Source organism: Rhinolophus sinicus, chromosome 17 (genome assembly GCF_057876585.1).
Source record: "Rhinolophus sinicus isolate RSI-liver-muscle chromosome 17, RSI-T2T, whole genome shotgun sequence".
In the NCBI taxonomy this organism is placed as follows: Eukaryota; Metazoa; Chordata; class Mammalia; order Chiroptera; family Rhinolophidae; genus Rhinolophus; species Rhinolophus sinicus.
Genome location: NC_142517.1, coordinates 203,756,959 through 203,776,109, shown reverse-complemented (window position 1 = coordinate 203,776,109; position 19,151 = coordinate 203,756,959). Strand labels below are relative to the sequence as shown.

General features: G+C 39.4%; 1 protein-coding gene across 1 annotated transcript; it reads left to right on the top strand.

The window, feature by feature from the left end:
- The first annotated feature begins 4,779 nt into the window (after positions 1-4,779).
- On the top strand, positions 4,780-16,995 carry TM4SF20 (transmembrane 4 L six family member 20). Its single transcript, XM_019737356.3, has 4 exons — positions 4,780-5,216; positions 10,716-10,781; positions 14,022-14,173; positions 15,835-16,995. Exons 1-4 carry the CDS (start codon positions 5,037-5,039, stop codon positions 16,130-16,132), a joined length of 696 nt encoding a protein of 231 aa, XP_019592915.3. The 5' UTR covers positions 4,780-5,036; the 3' UTR covers positions 16,133-16,995.
- Positions 16,996-19,151: the final 2,156 nt, after the last annotated feature.

Genomic DNA, 19,151 nt, shown 5'->3' with positions numbered 1-19,151 from the left:
TACAAACATAAATCAAATTATCTTAAAAGAATCTGATCCACGGTAATCCCAGATAATCTAGATAAAATTTTCTTCATAGAGTTTAAACAAGATCACTATGGTGAATTGTTTTAACATCCATTTTGATGTCATTCCAGTAAGTCTTTCTGTACAGCAGAGGCTGGAATGATTAAATGCTACATTTTCCAGAATACTGTACATCTAAGGTTTGGAGAGTTCAACGATTAGATCCATCCTTGAGAGACATGAAAGACAGAAACGAGGTGGAGTTCATCTTCCTGCTACTTTTGTCTGTTGCTATTAAGGAAGATTGGGGGGGTGTTGAGTTTTCTGCACGACAGCAATGTTCCTCGGTCCACATATTAGTTTCTCATAAGTTAAGAAGCAGTTGCAGTGGAAGCGGAAATCAAATTCAGTGTTCTGGGCTAGTCAGTGGCCTTGAGGCCGGTGTGCAGGGGCCGGAGCAGCAACGGTGGCAGTGGCTTCCTGGACTGTAGCTGCAGTTGTATATGTTTGAACTTGACCAATCCAGAGGCGGCTTCTTGATTTTCCTGCCATTTGGACTACTACTGAGGCAGCGGCTCCCCTGGACCATTCGGCAGTCATGTCCTGGGAGGCCTTTCTAGAGGCCAGCCTGGAGCCGGCCCTTCCAGCCCTCCCAACAATTTTGTATATATTATCCACCAATGACATCTCTTCCTGATTAACATAGCTAGAAGAGTTTTGGTTTTCTGCAACTGACACTGGTACAGAAAATACCCTTCTGACCATTTTTTTCTGTCAAATTCTAGCCATCCTCAAAGCTGAGGAGAGTCCCTCTTGACAGAATCCTTCCTTTCTCTGAATTCCTTTTGCTGCTTTAGTGTGGTACGGACAAGTTATTTATCCAGTTTTCATTCCTTGATTTTAGCAACTTTCAGTTTTAGTTTGCAAACCAATAGAAATCTACTCCAAGTAGTAAAAGGGATAATTTATTATGCGCATAGAGAGGCATCTCACAGAAAACAAAGACAGGACCAGCAGTCAGTTTCTGTTAGAAATCAAGAAGTAGAAAGCCCTGAGAAACCAGGCAGCTACCCTGTCTCTGCCACCCGGTAGCGCCATGTCGCGTCCTGTGCAACGAGAGTTGTGGGGAGCAAGGAGGACGGCGCAGAGTTAAGAAAAGACAGCAGCCATGAATAGAGCTTAAATGTGGAGGCCAAGGGACCAGCAGCCTCAAGGTCAGGGCTGTGGCACCTGGTGGGCCGGTGCAATAACTTTTATTAGTTAGGTGGGGAAGCAAAGGAGATAAAGCTTGTCAATCTCAAGATATGTGAATTCTATACATCACAATAGAAAACCAGTTGGAGTCAATCAGCCTTTCCTGCAGACAGCTGGACCTAAGTCTCAACTTCCCCAAGGGACAAAACCTATATGCATATGCATAGATGGAGAGCAAGCACCTCATTGAATCACTTCCCTGCAGGTTTTGGGAAGGAACAGCAGCCACAGAGGCTGAGGCTTTCCTTAGCCTGAGGAAGGTGGGGGACTGTGCCCACCTCTGTGAACCCCGTGAGTTCTCCTGTTGGTCCCCACGACTGCGTCTGGCTTGAGTTGTTCCTTCCATGAAGAATCTTACTCATCATTGACTGTGCAGTCATCTTTCTGGGACCAAACAAGGAGGCATAAGGTGCAAACACAAAGGTTTACCAAAGTCCCTGAAAGGATCCGTCTTGCAGACTCTCCTTTCTTTTGGGGGCAGGTAGAAGGAAGCAAACGGTTAAGCTGCTGCGTGGTGACAGCGCCACATGGTCTCTCACTTCTTTCTGCACAACTGTGTCTTCTCCTACTCCTGTTACTCCTGTTTTGCAGACTGGTTTCTCTGTTTCTCCTAGCATAGCTCACTAACTTATATAACATTGCATATAAAGTTGCAAGTTGCCTACCCAGTACCCTCTGTCTTTTACCTCCTCCTCCCAGTTTTAACTGTGCATAAATCACTCGAAATCAATACCACATTTCTCCCAGGCTCCCTTGCAGTTAAATGTTGTTACATGGCTATATTCTAGCCTATTATTGGTAGGTCACTATTTTTTATTTTTTAAGGTTTTTAATTTTTTATGGTTTGCTGTGATAGTTTTTGTTTTGTTTTATGTTAAGTGTGTTTTTCCAGGACCCATCAGCTCCAAGTCAAGTAGTTCTTTCAATTTAGTTGTGGAGGGCGCAGCTCGCAGTGGCCCATGTGGGGATCGAACCGGCAACCTTGTTAAGAGCGCTGTGCTCTAACCAACTGAGCTAACCGGCCACCCCAAAGGGGGAAGGGAGCAGGTCAGAATTTCCTTTCCTTTATCCTTCTGAGTGGAGAGCAGATATGGTTGGAGCTATGGCCACCATATTTTGATCATGAGAATGAAGAGATTAAAAAGATGATCCATGAGTTGGAAGGATTCTTGCGGAAGTGGAACTATCATTCAGGATCTTGAGTACCTACCTCCAGACTTCTTGTGTGTGAAGAACTAAATTTCTATGTTGTTTAAGCCATTTCTATTTTGAATTTCTTTTTCCATGCAATTAAATCCCAATCCTCATACACATGTCTTCCCATTTCATGCAGAACAAAATAAATAACTAGTGTCTCTTTTTAATTCTAAGTTCCAGGGAGAAGTTGGAAGAGCTGAGCTTCTGTATTGACCTACATTCCAATTAGCAATAGCCAGGGAGCAAAGTACCATAGTACAAACGAGAAACAGAAACTCTACTCATGTAAATTGTGGGCGTTGTTTTTACAGAGGGAAACATAGAGGTTGGAAAGATACTTCCAAAGTTGTCTACCTTTACGAGTACTCCTCTGCAGTTATAAGCTAATACCCTTTCCAGCTTTATCCCTAAATACCTTCCCTTTCATAAGGTACAGACTGTATTTCTACAATTTTTACACAATTCAGATACTTACTTTCAATCACAAGTGTAAGGAGTACCAAGCCCAAGGGGAAATAAACTAACAAAGCATACTACTTACTAGTTTGGATCTTCCAGCAAAGAGTCTAGAAATTAGACTCTTGATTCTCCTAGTCAGGTAGTGTCCGACCAATTCAGGTCCCGATGAATAAACAATACCTAAACAGTTCTTTAGTTCAATACTCTATGAAAACAGGAAAAAAATTTACAATTGCAGAGCCCACATTCTAAAAAAGGTGACTACCAAAATAGTCACAGGACGTAGAATATGGGGAATATAGTAAAAAATATTATAAAAACTATGTATAGTGCCAGGTGGGTGCTGGACTTATCAGGAGAAATCACTTCATAAATTATATAAATGTCTAACCACTGTACTGAAACTAATATAATATTGAGTGTCAACTACAACAACAAGAAAGAAAAGTGACTGCCTCTTCACATGCAGTCAACTCAGTAATATATAATTTATTTGTATAATATAAACTGCATAATCATATAACTTGTATAACTCAGTGGGAGGGTAATTTTTAATTGTTAATTTTTATAAAGTAAATATCTGATTGTTCCAGAAACTTCAACCATGCAGAAGTACACAAATCATCAAATAGCAGTATCTCCCGTCTGTCAGCCCACTGTAGTGTCTGTAGTGGTGCCCTTTCAGTCATTTTCAGTGTTTTGTGTGCTGTGATGGTGGGTGGGGTGTTTTTAATCCATTTGTACAAAGAGTTATTTTCTGCTTGGACCCCAAACTAGAGCTGTTTCAGACACACCCAGTGTAACACGTTTAATAGCCCCTTCTGCTTCTGTAGGATGGGGTGCTATTCTCTAAGCCCATTACACCTGAGCTTATGGACGCCACTTCTTTCATTCATTCATTCATTCATTCATTCATCATTCCCAACAGCATTTGCCGAATCCATGCTCTGGACTAGGATGAGAATTACACAGAAGTAGAAGGCAAGGTAGATGTTAGAGTTGCCTAATGTTTGATATTCTTTTGGATAAATGTTGGTTTGTATTTCAGTACCCATTTGAACTCAAGCATAACTGAATAACTCATTTGGCCAATAAAATGTGAACAGAAGTGATGTGGCTCTCTTCTGGACAGAAATGTTAAGACTCATTACATCTTTTTACTCAGGCTCTACAACTGTGGAAGCCAGGATGGAGATGATTGGTGCCTCTGTTATCTGGGCCTCTCAGTAAATACCACGAGTAGAGTCTCCTTATTGATCCATGATGGACAGTTAGCATAAGTGAGCACTTTCACATTTTAAAGCCTATCCCAACTGATAGACCTTTTCTCAAGAAGCTCACAAACTAGTAGGCAGACAATATGGAACCTTGGTCCAGAAATGTACTGTACATCACCAAGCAAATGCTTGAGGTTCGAAGAAAATAAAACGTGGTAATCTCCCCTTTAGTCTCTCTCCTGTTCTTATGTTTCATTCTGGTTTCCATATTTGACCACTTTTAGTCTGGTAGCATTAATCACACCTCTCACAAATCATAGGTGGGTAATCTCTAAATGAATGAAGTCTACAAGACTGGAATAATAGGACATCAAAACATTTTTTAAATTTTGTGTATGCCCTAGAATTTTGACAGATCGGAACATTTTCAGCAGAGGAAATATTTTTCTCCTAATCTCATATCTGTTCATTCTCTTGTTGAACAATTTCAAAATAAGGAACTTCCGTAGCTGGTAATAATGTTGATACAACTGGAAAAAATAGTTGATATTAACTGGGTATTCTTGTTTTCACTTATTAGGTGTACTAGTAAAATATATTAGAGGAGCATTTTCTTAAACCCATTTTTTTTCTTTTGGTTTTCATGCACAAATGTATCTAACAGAATCTATAAATATTTTCCCCACCTTCCTTTTCCCACTCCATCATAATATAAAGTTATCCTTACTTCCTGTAATTGTCCTCATAATAATGTCCTGCCCTATTGGACTCCGAACTACTTCCTGCAATAATTTTACATAAACGCTAAATTTTAACTAGGTTGAACGACTCAGGATAAAAGGCAAGACACTGCCACACAAACGGCCACTTTGACAACACTTCTCCTTGAACCAGGGGGTGACCATGACTTGCTGTGAAGGATGGACATCCTGCAATGGATTCAGCCTGCTGGTTCTGCTTCTGTTGGGAGTAACTCTCAATGCAATACCTTTAATCGTCAGTGCAGTTGATGAAGGCCGAAATCAAAACCCCATCTCTTGCTTTGAGTGGTGGTTCCCGGGAATTATAGGAGCAGGTCTGATGGTGAGTAGCATTTATTTGACTTGATGTGGAGAAAGGCCTATTTGACCAAACTCCTAAAGACCATCTTTCAGCCTTACTTAGGATGTCTTGACTTAGGATACAGTGAGGAATGGTGGTATGGCATTAATTTATATTGGTTACCAGTGAAAATGACTATTTAAATAAATTAAACATGTGATATAGGCTAGGGAACTTGGGCAAAAAAATTCAAATGGATAAAAGTTGGCTGGGCTATTACCTATTACATTTCTTCACATGGAGAGCTGCTCTTCCAAGCTTTATAGTGTTAGGGATCTTTGGAATTCATTCCCTTAACTTTCCTTTGCCAATACCATTCTCAAGGTACTCACTGGGAATACAGTAGGAGGGGGAGTGCTAGATAGGAAGAAATATTCCATGTACAATTAAAATCCTGGATGATGATAATTGTGGCACAAATACGGCACTGCCTGTACCACAGGGAGTTGGCCTAAGAGATCTGGGACCTGAAACCCTGGCTCTCTGACCTCAGGGACTTTCGACTCAGATTTTACATACAGCCCAGGAAAGCATGGTGCTTGTTTCACGTTAAACTTAATAATTATTAATAGGTCTATGCTGACATCTGAAGCCGAGCCGTGTAACACAGAAATGTCCAATGTACATGATCGTTGAATCATCTGAGGCACTGGCAATGGATTTATAGATCTTCTCCTGGGAGTTCTGCTGCATAGGCCTGGGTAGGACCCACTTGTGGACAGGAATGCATACTATTTTCAGACCTGGCAGACAATCTCAGCTCTAGTTCTGTTCTCCAATATATTACTGTTTGCAAATCATTTATCCTGATTGTGTTTGCATATTCATAAAATTGGGATGTGGATACTGAAGTTGGGAAAGTCAGCATTCAGGAGACTTGTTTTTGTCTGTTGCACCACTTGGGTGCTTGCTAAGGGGTTCTGGTTAATGCCGGAGAAACGAGCCTTTGTTTAGATGCGTGTGTGCACGCACATGTGTGTGACTGATATTATCAAAGTGTTTTAGAGATGCTGAAATGTAAGGGTGATTTTTAAGGAAATCCTGGACACTGTTTTCTACCTGGATCACTAATCCTTAATGATCAGTTGCTGCTGTTGGTCATAACCCCAGACTTATATGAAAACACTCTTGTGTTATTATATGTTAAGATTTAGATAAATATTTGTCCTTTGGCTGGAACACTGGACTTGAGACCACACTGTCATAAAAAAAAGCCATTCCAGGAAGCATTCCCTTCCCCAAACGTTGATGGTTTTCTTTTCTTTTAACATCATGAGACATCTATTCACTCTGCTTTTGGAAGAAAGAGCTACTTAAAGGAAAAGCTTTTGGCAAGTAGTGGTGGGCTTTCTGCAACCTACCATGAAACTTCTCTTCCAGGCTGAGAGAAAGCAGAGTTCTCAACAGAGTGATGCAACTGTAAACCTTTGTGTTTGTGTCTGCCCTTCCAGAGGTTTCTCTCTACTTGAATAGTGTCAGCTTCCTTTGCAGATACTTAGACCAGAATCCAGTAAGGAGCTGCTGGCCGAGTCTAATCAACATGGCAACTTCCACGAAGCTCCTGAAAGCTCCTGAGTTAAAACAATCTATTAGAAAAACTCATGTACCTTTAGATATAAATTGACTCTACTACAAACCTCATCACTATTAAAAAAAATCCAATTTTTTTTGCTGGCATCCAAGGAGCCCGAGGTGATGATGACAAAAATGCATTCCATGTATTCTTCTGGGAGAATGGAGAGGGGGGAAGACAAAGAGAAAGACACAGAAAGACCACTGCTAAGCGCCAACTGCTGGCTTCATACTTTACACTGCTCTCTCCTTTAATCTCTATAATAATCTGGCTGAGCAGGTATTATCATCCGTATTCTAACAGACCAGCAACCAGAAGGTTAGGAATGTTAACAAGATCACACAGTAGGTGTGAAACCCAACTCCAGATTTATCTGACTGCAAAACTCTGTTTTTCACCGGTATTAGCACCATTATCCACAATACCTGTTTCAAGCTGACAGAGGGGAAAGGTCCAGTTCATAACTTAATCCATAAACTGATGTGACCAGGAAACTGAAGCATAGTAAGGTTATATAAATCTGGGAAACAGTTTCAGAGACTCTGACTTCCTTGTTCTAAATTACTTTATCACCCTCAATAAATGTTAACAGAGTATCATACCAGGCTATCTCTATTCCTCAGGATGGCAGAATGTTATCAAAGCATCAAACTACTCTTTGCAAAGTTCAATAGGCACTTTATAGATTGAGTGCCAAACCCTACACGTGGCACAAAAACAAACAGGTGGGTCATAGAAAGGTTCAGAATACAGTGGTATTTTCATGTTCCTCAGCTATATACGGAATGAGGAAGAATATCTTTTTCAAAGGGAATGGTGTCCTTTCCAACATCTGTCAAAATACTGACTAGTTCAAAACACTGAACTCTCAGAATACTTGTAACCATACGGAAAACTTAATGAAGAAGAAATCACTGCCTGTGTTGAACACTTTTGTCATAGCTCTTGAAATCTTTCCAAAGTTGCTATAACATTTGAAATTAGTATTCATTCAAAAGCAGATTTTGCAGGAAGTAGCTAATAATAAAAACTATGGAGTTAATTATTGATTACTTCATAAAACACATTCATTGTATGGTTTTATGACTTACTCTAAACAGAGGTGAACCTTTTCATCTTTTGAAAACATAAGGAGTAAAAGTGTTATGTAATTAATTTTCTTCAAGTATTACCTCTAAATGAAAAAAAAACAAATCAATAGATATTTTTCCAAGTACTAAAAAAGACTTGAAGTGTTTCTTCTAAAAAAAAATATGAAGGCCATTTTATATGAGATTAATTGTAAGCCTGACCTTAATCATGCTTATTCACTAAGTTCACTTATTATATAACATATACAAGGGTAATTCATCAATTATTAAAGTCTTAACAGAGAACAAATTGTTGAATGTTAAACAAATTAGAAGATGTTTGTATAACAAGCATTTGCAAAATGTAATTTTTATATTCATGATGAGCTACGGGTTTTGTGTTACTCTCATGCGCAAGTATTTAGAGGATAAAAGTTTGAATTCTATCACAGAGTTTTAATGGTCTACAACTCTTCTGTACTTCATTTCTAAAATCATATACTTTACTTCTAAAACTGAATACAAGTATGGGTTTCTGTAAGGAAAAATGAATACGTTTTTCCTTTATAAAAACAAACGACTATCAAGACTGTTCATTTCACAAAAACTCTTATGCATTCAGATGTGCTTAAGAATGGAAGAGAAAGGGTATTCTCATAATTGCTCATTTTGACAGATTATCTGGAAGACTTATAATTCAGTCACACATACATCAACACACTTTCACATTTTAATATCCATCCTATAAAGAGACACTTCAATTTCCAAGGCTCTGAATGTGCAAAAAAGTTGAAACATAGTGAGTTTTCACATTACCCATAATGGTGTAATGAAAATGTGTTAACATGCCATGAAGTCAACTGGGTGGGGAGTCATACACGATAAGTTATTTTTACTTTATAAACTCCCTTTGCAAGGCAAGGGAACCATGAAAGTAAATATTTAGCATCTCTGAAATAAATTAACCCTCAAGAAAGTTAGCAGAGTTTAATTCACACCAATAAGTGAAATGGAATGATTTATCGATGTAAGTTGTAATTTAATGTTGCTCCAACTTTCTTCTAACAAATTTTCTAAATCAGTGATCAGCAAATTGTTTCTATAAAGAGCCAGGTAATGAATATTTTAGGCTTTGAGAGCCAGTCTCTCTCACAACAATTCAACTCTACCACTGGTGTGTAAAAGCCGCCATAGACAATGTGTAGCAAATGGGCATGGCTGTGTTCTAATAAAACTTTATTTACAAAAAAGACACGATGGGCCAGTTTGCCACTTCCTGTTCTAAATTATTTGTTCCTTAGGCTCAGAGGTAGTATAGCTTATGAGCACGAAATAAGTTTAGTCCATGAACACTCACACCTATTTGGGGGCTAAAACTTTTCCCCCTTTTCTTCTGGGCTCTTTGCTACACCCTGGAATGGCTGGGCTGCCAAATATACACGTGGTCTCTGAATTATAAGGGTGCTGGTGTTGAAGGTTACATGTAAGCAAAGTTTGATAACAATACAGTGTTCTCCATAAGTGACATGGAGTCAACCCAATGTCAGAGTGGGTGACGTTTTTCAGGAAAGCTGCCTTGTAATAGGTATGACATGTTAGACCTGCTCTGAAAGAACAAAGGTAGATGTGGTCTCGGGGAAAAAACAATCAGGCAAGGAGCGGAGGACAATGAGATGACTGAGGGTGGTGTGGGGAGGATGAGAATGGACAAGCTCTATGAAGGAACAGAGCAGAATTACTGGCCAGTTTGGACCAGTGGTGAAGAACCTGGCTTTGGAATCCCAACTCTTCCACTTTCTTAGACAAGTTACTCAAACTTTCCGTGCCTTCTTTCCTCATTGTAAAGCGGGGGTAATGAGAGCACCTACCTCCTAAGATTGTTATGAAGCTGGAATGAACTAAGCCACGAGCAGCATCTGGCATGGATAACAGGGCCTGGCATGTTGTTGGAACTCAAGCAAATGTTAGTAAACAAGAGAAGAAAGGCGTCAACTACGCAGGGCAGCTGTGGAAGGAAGTTATTTACATTCCAGTCTTCAATAATATAAAATTTTTTCCAATAAGAATTTCTAGTCATAGCTGCTGACTAGATATTACCCCAAATTTAAACCCCAGTCCTGAGAATGTGATGTCATTTCTTACAGCTCTCCTCAGCATATTTCCTTTGACATAGCATGCACTGTATACAAGATTTCTGAACATCAATGTAAGGAGAGGTCATTACCTACCATGGATAAAGGAAAAGAAAGGAAAATGTGGACCCAAACATAATTCTCAAACCCTAAGCTGGGGAACTAGTGAGATGGTGACCTTGGGAGTGAGAGGAAAGTTAGGGAAGTGGGCGAGGCGTGGCGACAGAATTCTTAGTTCCTAATTGCCAGGCAAACAAAAACATCAATTTCCTTTCTGGATGCTTGCCAGATTAATTGAGTCAATTTTTGGGAAATTGGATTAAGTGGCTGCAGATTATAATAACTAAAAAAAAAAGGGAAAAGTGAATTTTGGATGATGCCACCAATTCTTTCAGAAACATTCCTTCCAAAACAATGAATAACTCATTCTATTCAAAATCCAAGTCTCTCTAAAGATGACTAAGACTAATGTAGATGAAAGAGTTCGAAACTTACCCTGAAATCCCCGATCCCTCCTCACTCTTTAATCTTTGTGGTTGGAATGGAGATCACACAGTTCCCAAGACCAAGGGCACTGCCACATTTCCTTCTTGTTCTCTTGAGCCTGGATTTCCCACAACTGGTGGTAAATGGAAGGCAGAGATTACTGCTTGTGCATCTGATGAGAAGTAATAATACCCATCTTTCCTGTTCATGTAATTTCCAGGTCATTCCAGCAACAGTAATGTCCTTTGCAGCGAGAAAAAGAGCATGCTGTAACAACAAAACCGGGGTGAGTGTGGTGCGCCTGGCCTGGGAGCAGGAGGGCAGAAAGAGTTGTTATGCATCTAAGCGAAGCCACCTAGGTGGTCGGTAGCTACCAAATCACTGTATGGTTCCAGCAGCAGGAAGGACGAGTCTTAGAAACATGCTATTTAGGACGATTATATCGTAATACGGAAAAGTGTGAAATTTTTTTTTAAAATAAAAATTTAGCTTTGGACCCAGCCTCAGACCTTTCCTCAATCTTCAGTTTCACCAGCCTACAGGTTTTCAAAGAAATATTTATCATTCACACAGAACCGTGTGTGACTGAAATATCAATTTCAATACTAAAACACTCATTACTTTTGTGGTATTATATGAAATACTTCAGGAAAATGTATCCTCAGTTCTCTCATGCATGTGAAAAATTGGTTGCTAGCTCTGAATGACAATTGCTCTTGTCCAGTCAGACACCAGTTATTTTTCCCAACATTCAGTACAAATGAATAAAAGTTTAACTAAGTTAAAAGTAAATTCATACTTATTAACCTTCTGTCACTATGATCAGAACATTTTCAAATATGCTGTCTTTCTTAAGTCCCTCAAAACCCTTAAGTGGAAATATTCTGACCTCGGTTTTATTGACGGAGAAATTGATCCTCAGAGAAAGCAAATAACTTGCCAGCATAGCACAGCTAGTAAGTGGATTTTTATCTGAATCATTCAGACTCCCAAATTCAGTCTTTACTCTGTGCCATGCACATGGTTCTTAAGTAACACGGAGGGCGCTCATACTTCTCTAAGGAATGAGGTAGATCAATAAACAACAGGCCCGGTAAATATTCCTGTCTGAGCTTGAGGTTTAAAGCAATGGTTCTCAGCCTGATGGGACAGTAGGATCACCTGGGAGGACCTTAAAAATACCAACGCCTCTGACCCCCGAGTCTTCATCAGTATTTTTCAAAAGCACCATAGGTGATTCTAATGTGCTCCCAGGGGTGAGAACCACTGTTTAAAAGGGTACATATTTATTTCCATATTACACATTTATATCCCTAGCAGTTAGGAAATTTATATTTTAAAAAAGCACCTTTTTCTGACATTTGATATTTTTCTAGGGTTATAATTACTTTGATATTTATAGTCTATCTATTCCTGATACCTTCATTGCAGGTATTCAATAAATATTAGTTTTCAGTTTCCCCTTTGTCTCTTTTCTTTTTAAACTACCATAATTTGCAGTTTGATTTTGCATTACCTCTATATTGTATTCAAAACATTTTTGAGAAAGATATCCTAAGATATTTCTGAATCCCTGAACTCAAAAATATCAGAATACTTATATAGATTTTTCTCTTAAATCACATTTCCATTAAGAATCTCCCCCCACACACACACATCCTTTCATTACAAATTTGTCATCTTTTTCAATGATCATTTAACTTTGCACTTTCGTTGGAGGACACAGTGAGTTGAGCATAACCAAACCACTTTTTGACGCAGGTGTTGGGCTTAACTCACCAAGAGGCGTAGCTCTCTACGGTTAGGCGTAGCCGTACTAACCCCGAAAACAACAGGAACTCATGCTGCAGTCACATTACGGGTTGTCACAGGCTGAGGAGCCCCTGGAGTGCGGGGTTGGGGACCCAGCTCTGCGCTATGGTTAACAACGGTGCTGGCTGCTTAACCAGAATCACCGGGTCATATTGATTAGGTGCAATAAAGTGAGTTTAGCGACTTTTCTCACTTGGTGGCAGTCATGTGAGGACTGGTGTTTAAGTCATACCTTGTATCTTTCAAGTACAGGTAAGACAAAAACATCATAAAAGTCACAAAGGCTAGACCTTGGGAGGGAGGGGAAGAGGTTGCCACCAACGCTTGCCTCCTATTTTAACTGTTCCCACTATTGCCCCTACTTTAACTGTTCCTTGCTCCTTCCCTTCGTCCAATTGTTGATTTTGTTTCTGAATCTTTGGTCCTGCTGAGTTATTTAAATGAAGCCCAACTCTAAGGGAAATACAGATCTTGGAATCACTTTGTAAAGCCAGGCCTCTCCATAGTGGTTAACTCAGAAATAACAGATGACCAAAATATAAACATAGTGGCACTTCTTGACGAGCAAATTTAAGTAACTCGCACAGGCCACAGTAGTGTGGAAAAATCAGGATTCGAACTAGACCCCAAATCCATCATTCGGTGCTTTCAGCAGGAAGTAGTGTAGGGTAGTGATTAAACCCTGAGCGCTAGCGCTTTCCAGCTGTGAGACCCTGACACTTTGTCAACTCCCGAACTGCAATTTCCTCCTCCATAAAATGGGAATAATAGTATCTACCTCCTGGGGTTATTGAAAGCATTGTAAAGCCTCAGGTCCTTTGACACACACTATAGCCTTTATTCTGCATACTCCTTAAAGGCAGGTATGAAGAACACAACACGTGATCCCTCTGGGAGCTGCAATATTATCTCACCAAAGGAAAAGTATTCCTTGCCTTCATTTCTGCAGATGTTAGGTCATAAATATCGTTGACTAATAAAACAGTGAAAGAACACAGAGCTTCTCTTTGGAAAACATATACATACACCAAGTTTCATTTGGGCCATACTTCCTATTATCAGGTTTCATGCTTTTGCAGCCCCCCCTCCTCCCCCCCAAGTCAGGAAAGATTGCTGGTTGCTACGGCTGGGTGTGTGTGCTACCGCCATCTAGTGGATGGAGACTAGCGCTGCTGACGAACATCGTAGGACACGTGGGAGAGGCCCCAAAGCAAAATGCCCCAAAGCTAGCAGTGCCGAGGTTGCAGAACCCTGTTCTAACACTACGCTGATGATGGATCACTACAAGATGCTGACCACTGGCCACTTAGCACATTAGGGCCAGATCCAGATGAAAGATTTGGGAGTCAAGAGACTAGATATCAAAGGGTGGGTGGTTAAGATCAAGGTTTGATGAAGTACGAAATACACAGAATAGGAAGGAGGAACCAGATCACAGTGGTCAGTTGAAATGCATAAGGCTCAAGTACACAAAAGCTCAAAATTTTCAGAAACAGCGGCAAGACCAATAATCTTTTAGTGAGTCTAACCGAATGGCAGATTCTGTGCCCTGTCTTTTATAATTCACACCTAATGAAACTGTGACATTCAGATCTAGGACTACAAGGTGGCTGGAGAATGGCAACAGTTGATGAAAGACTGCAAACGCTGCTGAAAGTTTGAAACAGACCAAGAACACGTCATCAGATGCAAATGTGTCTCCTTTGTTTTTCAGATGTTTTTTTCATCGCTTTGCAGTGTAATCACCGTCCTTGGTGCTGTGTACTGCATGTTGGTGTCTGTCCAGGCTCTCTCAGAAGGTCCTCTCATTTGTCACTCTCAAGGCAACAGCACTTCCAATTGTGAATTTTCATTAGGAAACGTTAGGTGAGTCACCGTTCACTGCCTTACATAGCGGCAGCTAGTTAGATTAGAAAGAATAGTGCGGTGCTGACACAGTGCCATGTTTTTGGTTTTTTTTGGATGGAACAACAACTGCGACAGATTCGTAGGGATTCAGCATATACATTCCAATTGGCACAATCTCATAAAAATGGAGGGAACACTGCATTAAGAATGCTTTGGGTATGGTCTTGTCTAAGAGGAGTAACTGACTTGGATGGCTTATCCTTGTCTTTTAAAAATCTGTGGCTGCATATGTGTGTATGTATAAAAAAATTCTGTAAGTACACACCAGAAACTTAACTTTCATCCTTTGTGAGGGTAATGGAGGACGCCCTAGGGGAATGACGGGCACAGTGACTTTCAACACTTTTGAACTAATTTAAAAATTGAATAAAAACACAATACATAAAATGTAGAGCCTACCTATAAGCCCTAAAAGAAACCAAGCAGCCGAAAGATTCATGCAGACACACTATATGTAGATGGTAGGCACAGGAGTGAATCAAAAGTTTAAGTCATGTAGTAACAAATAATATTGAAGAGTTACATGTCAATGTTTCATTTCCGTCTTCTGCCGGTCTTGTGCCTGAATCTAACCCCAGTTAGCACAACTGAAAGAAAAGAACAATCTGATGCATTAGTTATCTATATGCTGCTGAGGTTGGGAAAAAAACAGATTTCACTTTTGTAGTTACATAAAAAAAAAAGTTCCCCCTTTTCCCTTATCTTGCTACATTAAAAAAGAACATCTCTCAAAATTTGTACACCAGTTATCAATCAACATCCAAAGAAAATTCCCTTTACTAACAGATCTAAACTGTAAAATTAGATTGTAACCACAATGCTATACACATTCGTTCCTGAGCAGATACAACTCAGCGTGCAGCAGGCACCAGGTGAAGCTCGGGAGATAACAGAACTCAAGGTGTAAATTCCCACTCTACCTGGGGTGCGAGTTAAGTTACCAGAGTGATCCTAGGTTTTCTGCAATCTGCAAAAAGCACACTCATACTCTACGTGCTGAAACACTTGGGTTTCCCCAGGTTAAGCGTCAGTTGCTGTTGCCCAAAACATAAACTAAGAACACTTAGTCCTATTCTGGAGTAAATCGAAGAAAAATCCATCTCAGCATAGACGTGTTAAGGCGACATGTTTCTCATTTTCTGTACCTTGTTACTTCAAGGTTAGAAGGTATAGGCACAAGTCACTTCAATTAGACAGATCGACCATGTCTTTTCTGAGTAAAATTTGTACATCTGGTTTAAGAACAGATGCAACACTGAGGTTTTGCACTAAGAATTGGGCTCCTTCACAGGGGAAGCTCCTTTCTTTTCATATCTTTGGCGAGTAGGTTGAAACCCATGCAGTCGTTGACATCCAACTATTTTTGGCACAGAAAATTTCCTATGGTTCAATCTAAGAGTAGGTACTACAGGAATGTTTGTTGACTGATGAGATATACAATGAACATTAAGTTTTATAGCCATTAGAACTTAAAACCCTGACCTTAGCTGTAATTTCTGGGCCCAGTATTTCAAAAGTACTTTGTTTTGCTCTTCTTGTCCTTTTTCTGGGCACAATGTTGCATTCTTTTCATGGCCAGTGATATTCCTGAATACCTTCCCATTTCTTTCCTTTTCCAGTGACATTCATGCAGAATCCTTCAATCTAGAGTGGTACTTCAATGACTCTTGCATACCTGTACCTCCTAGTGACGTCAGTGCTCCCACCACGAGTAATGACACCATGGCCAGCGACCGGAAAAAATACAGCTTGCACTTTAGTTCTAAAGAAGAGAAACACAGGACTATCCATTTCACAGTATTTTTAGGGCTACTGCTTGTGGGAATTCTTGAGACCCTGTGTGGGCTCAGTCAGATAGTCATTGGTTTCCTGGGTTGTCTGTGCGGAGTCTCTAAGAGAAGAAGTCGAATTGTGTAGTTTAACGGTAATAAAATGGGAATAACAGCAGTTGGAATCATTTGAGAATTTCATTTAAAAGATACTCTTTTTAGAAGTTTGAAGTTCAATAATGAAACATTATTTAGAAAGCTGTATGAATCATTTTAGGCCAAAAGCTTTTAAAGTCACATTTAAGGTGATTAAAAAAACCCCCACCCTTTACATATAAAGCATAACACTTTCATATGGAAAAGGAAAGCTCATCAGCTGGTCACTGTGGGAGCAGGAAAGAGAAGGTTCAATTTGTTTTGAATCTTTCTGTACTATTTGAATTTTCTAACGCTACATTCTTGTGTATGTAGAGGGAGGGAGAGGGAAGGAAATGGGAGACAGGCAGGGAAGACAAGGAACAGAAGTCATCCTGGAAGTGAAAGTATGGCATCTTTTTCTTGTAGTTCTTTACACTTTCAGAAAAAATAACAAATATATAACCTAAATCAAGCTTATAGACTGAATTCCTACCTTATAGGAAATCCAGGAAAAGAGACATTTTTAGGGAAAGACAAATTCTAAAGAGGGAAGGTCAGTAATCTGACAATAGTCATAGTCTTCTGTTTTCAAGAAAATGTACAGGAAAAATGAAAGGTGGGATGGGTTGAGAGAACTATTCGAGATTAAGAGAACAAAGAAATGTGATTCCACATAATGTATTATGTGGACCTTGTTGGGATAACGGAGGAAACCTATTGAATTGGTTTAAGGTAATATTAAGGACTTGTTACTTTTTTATGTTTGATAATGGTTTTATGGTTATACAGGAAAATGTCCTTACTTGTTATTATAGAAATGTATATTCATGTTTGGGAGAAAATGTTATGTTTTTAAAATACTTTAGCCAAAAAATGAAACAATGGAAAAATGTTATATTTAGTTAACAGGTTTATGTTGATTCATTATACTCTTCTATTTTCCTGTATTTGCATTTTTCACAATAATTAAAGAACAATAATAAATACCTAGAAAAAAGTCTCTCAAAGCTGGTTTCTATATAGGACAATTTTTAAAAGGCAGGATAACAAAACTGTTTTTACCATGTTAGAATGTTATAAAACAGACAAAACTAAAAATTTGCAGTTTTCTGAATATGATCATTCCTGCAATTTATTTCAATTATTTATGTTCACTGGGCTTAAGGTTCTACAAATAACTTTTACGATACTCATACTGTAGCCGCCCCTCAAAAGCAGTAACGTCAAGAACTTACATTTTCTGAATCCATTTGCTATAGAAAGACCTTCTCCCTATGCTCCTGTAAGTATCTATTTATCCTTAAGGTCTAGCTTAAATATCTCCTACTTGAGAAAGCCTTTCCAGAATGCTTCCAACAAACTAAGGTAGCACTTACCCAAATCACAATTATCACACTTGTCACAATGTAACATAAATGCTTTTATTTGTACCTCCATCGATACAAGACAATTTAAGAGAACAGGGCCCACTATGTCCTTTTCATCCATTTGTTCATCAGCTATTTCGTGCTTCAAGTTAGGAAGGCGTCTCTTCTGCCCAGACCCCACCCCCACCCATCTACTCTGGCCAAGCCCTTCAGGCTTCAACACAAACGTCACTTTTTCTGAGAGGTCTTCCCTAACCTTTTACTCTCTCCTTTAGCATTCTTTCCTTTATAGTGCTCATCACAATGGTGGTACTGTGTTTCCCCGAAAGTAAGACCTAGCCGGACCATCAGCTCTAACGCGTCTTTTGGAGCAAAAATTAATATAGTATAGTATATAAGACCAGGTCTTATATTAATTTTTTCTCCAAAAGACGCATTAGAGCTGGTGGTCCGGCTAGGTCTTATTTTCAGGGAAACACCGTAGCATTTTTATTTGTGCCTATTTCTTAAATTTCACTCTTCTCCGTATGACCACAAGCTGCACGGGTGCAGGGATCTGTGTTTGCTGTTATTTACTCCTCGTATACTCAGTATCAAGTACAGTGCCTGACACAAAGTAGGGATTATAAATATTTTGTTGAATGAATGACTGAATGAATCCTATCTTTACTACTCAGCTTTTAGTGAAGAAAATGCTTATTCATTGAATGTCAAACTGCTAATAGCCACAAATTTAAACACAAGTAAAACGAACATGACAGCTCAGTGTGTGTAACTGACTGAACGTCACAGAGGTCAGTGATGATGCACACAATGTTCTCGGCACCCTGGAAACGGGTGAGAGATGACCCGGGTTCCCTACAATCAGGAAGAGACAGGCTCAAGCCTCCCACTTTAGAGGGCAAAGGAAAGGATGGTTCGCAGCAGCACAATCAGCTGAAACAGCTGGTAAGTTACTTCTTTGCTATTTTTGTCTTGTGGAAACTGCTGCCATGAATTAAATGCCTAAAAGCCTATGGGCCACGTGTGGTTAGGTATCTTATGGGGACATGTCATCTTTGTTCTGGCATCCGAATTTACAAATGTATGTTTTACACACACACACTATGCACTTAGCCATTTACAAAGTTTTTTATTTCTCACCTCCATCCCCATGTTCAATCTTGTTTTGGAATCTTTACCTTTTTAAACTTTATCCACCATGCGGAACAGTCTCTTCTCTCCCAATCTTTCAGCATGTATCTCGAACTGCTCTTCCTCAATAAAATTGTTTTCACCATCCTCTAATTCTTTAATAAACATTATCCTCCTCTTCCTCCAATAACCTGTCAATTCCGTAGAGCAGCGTTTGTGGCCAGTCTGCTATAACCTTAGTACTTAGGTAAGTGCTGGGCACACGCGTCTCTGCTCATTACATGCTAAATAAAAGAACATTTATAACACTGACATTATAAGTAAAAGAACAGTTATGGTGAATTAAACCTTTCCAAAATAAAGGCCCAGAAAAGCAGTTCAATTTCAATGTCAAACACAAGAAGCCGCAAAACAGACATCCATGCAGGAAAGGAAGAAAAGTGCTTCTGAAAATATACTACTACTTGCATAAAATTATCTCTCAAACTGTAAATAACTTGCAATGCTCCAACAAATATTCCTAGGAGA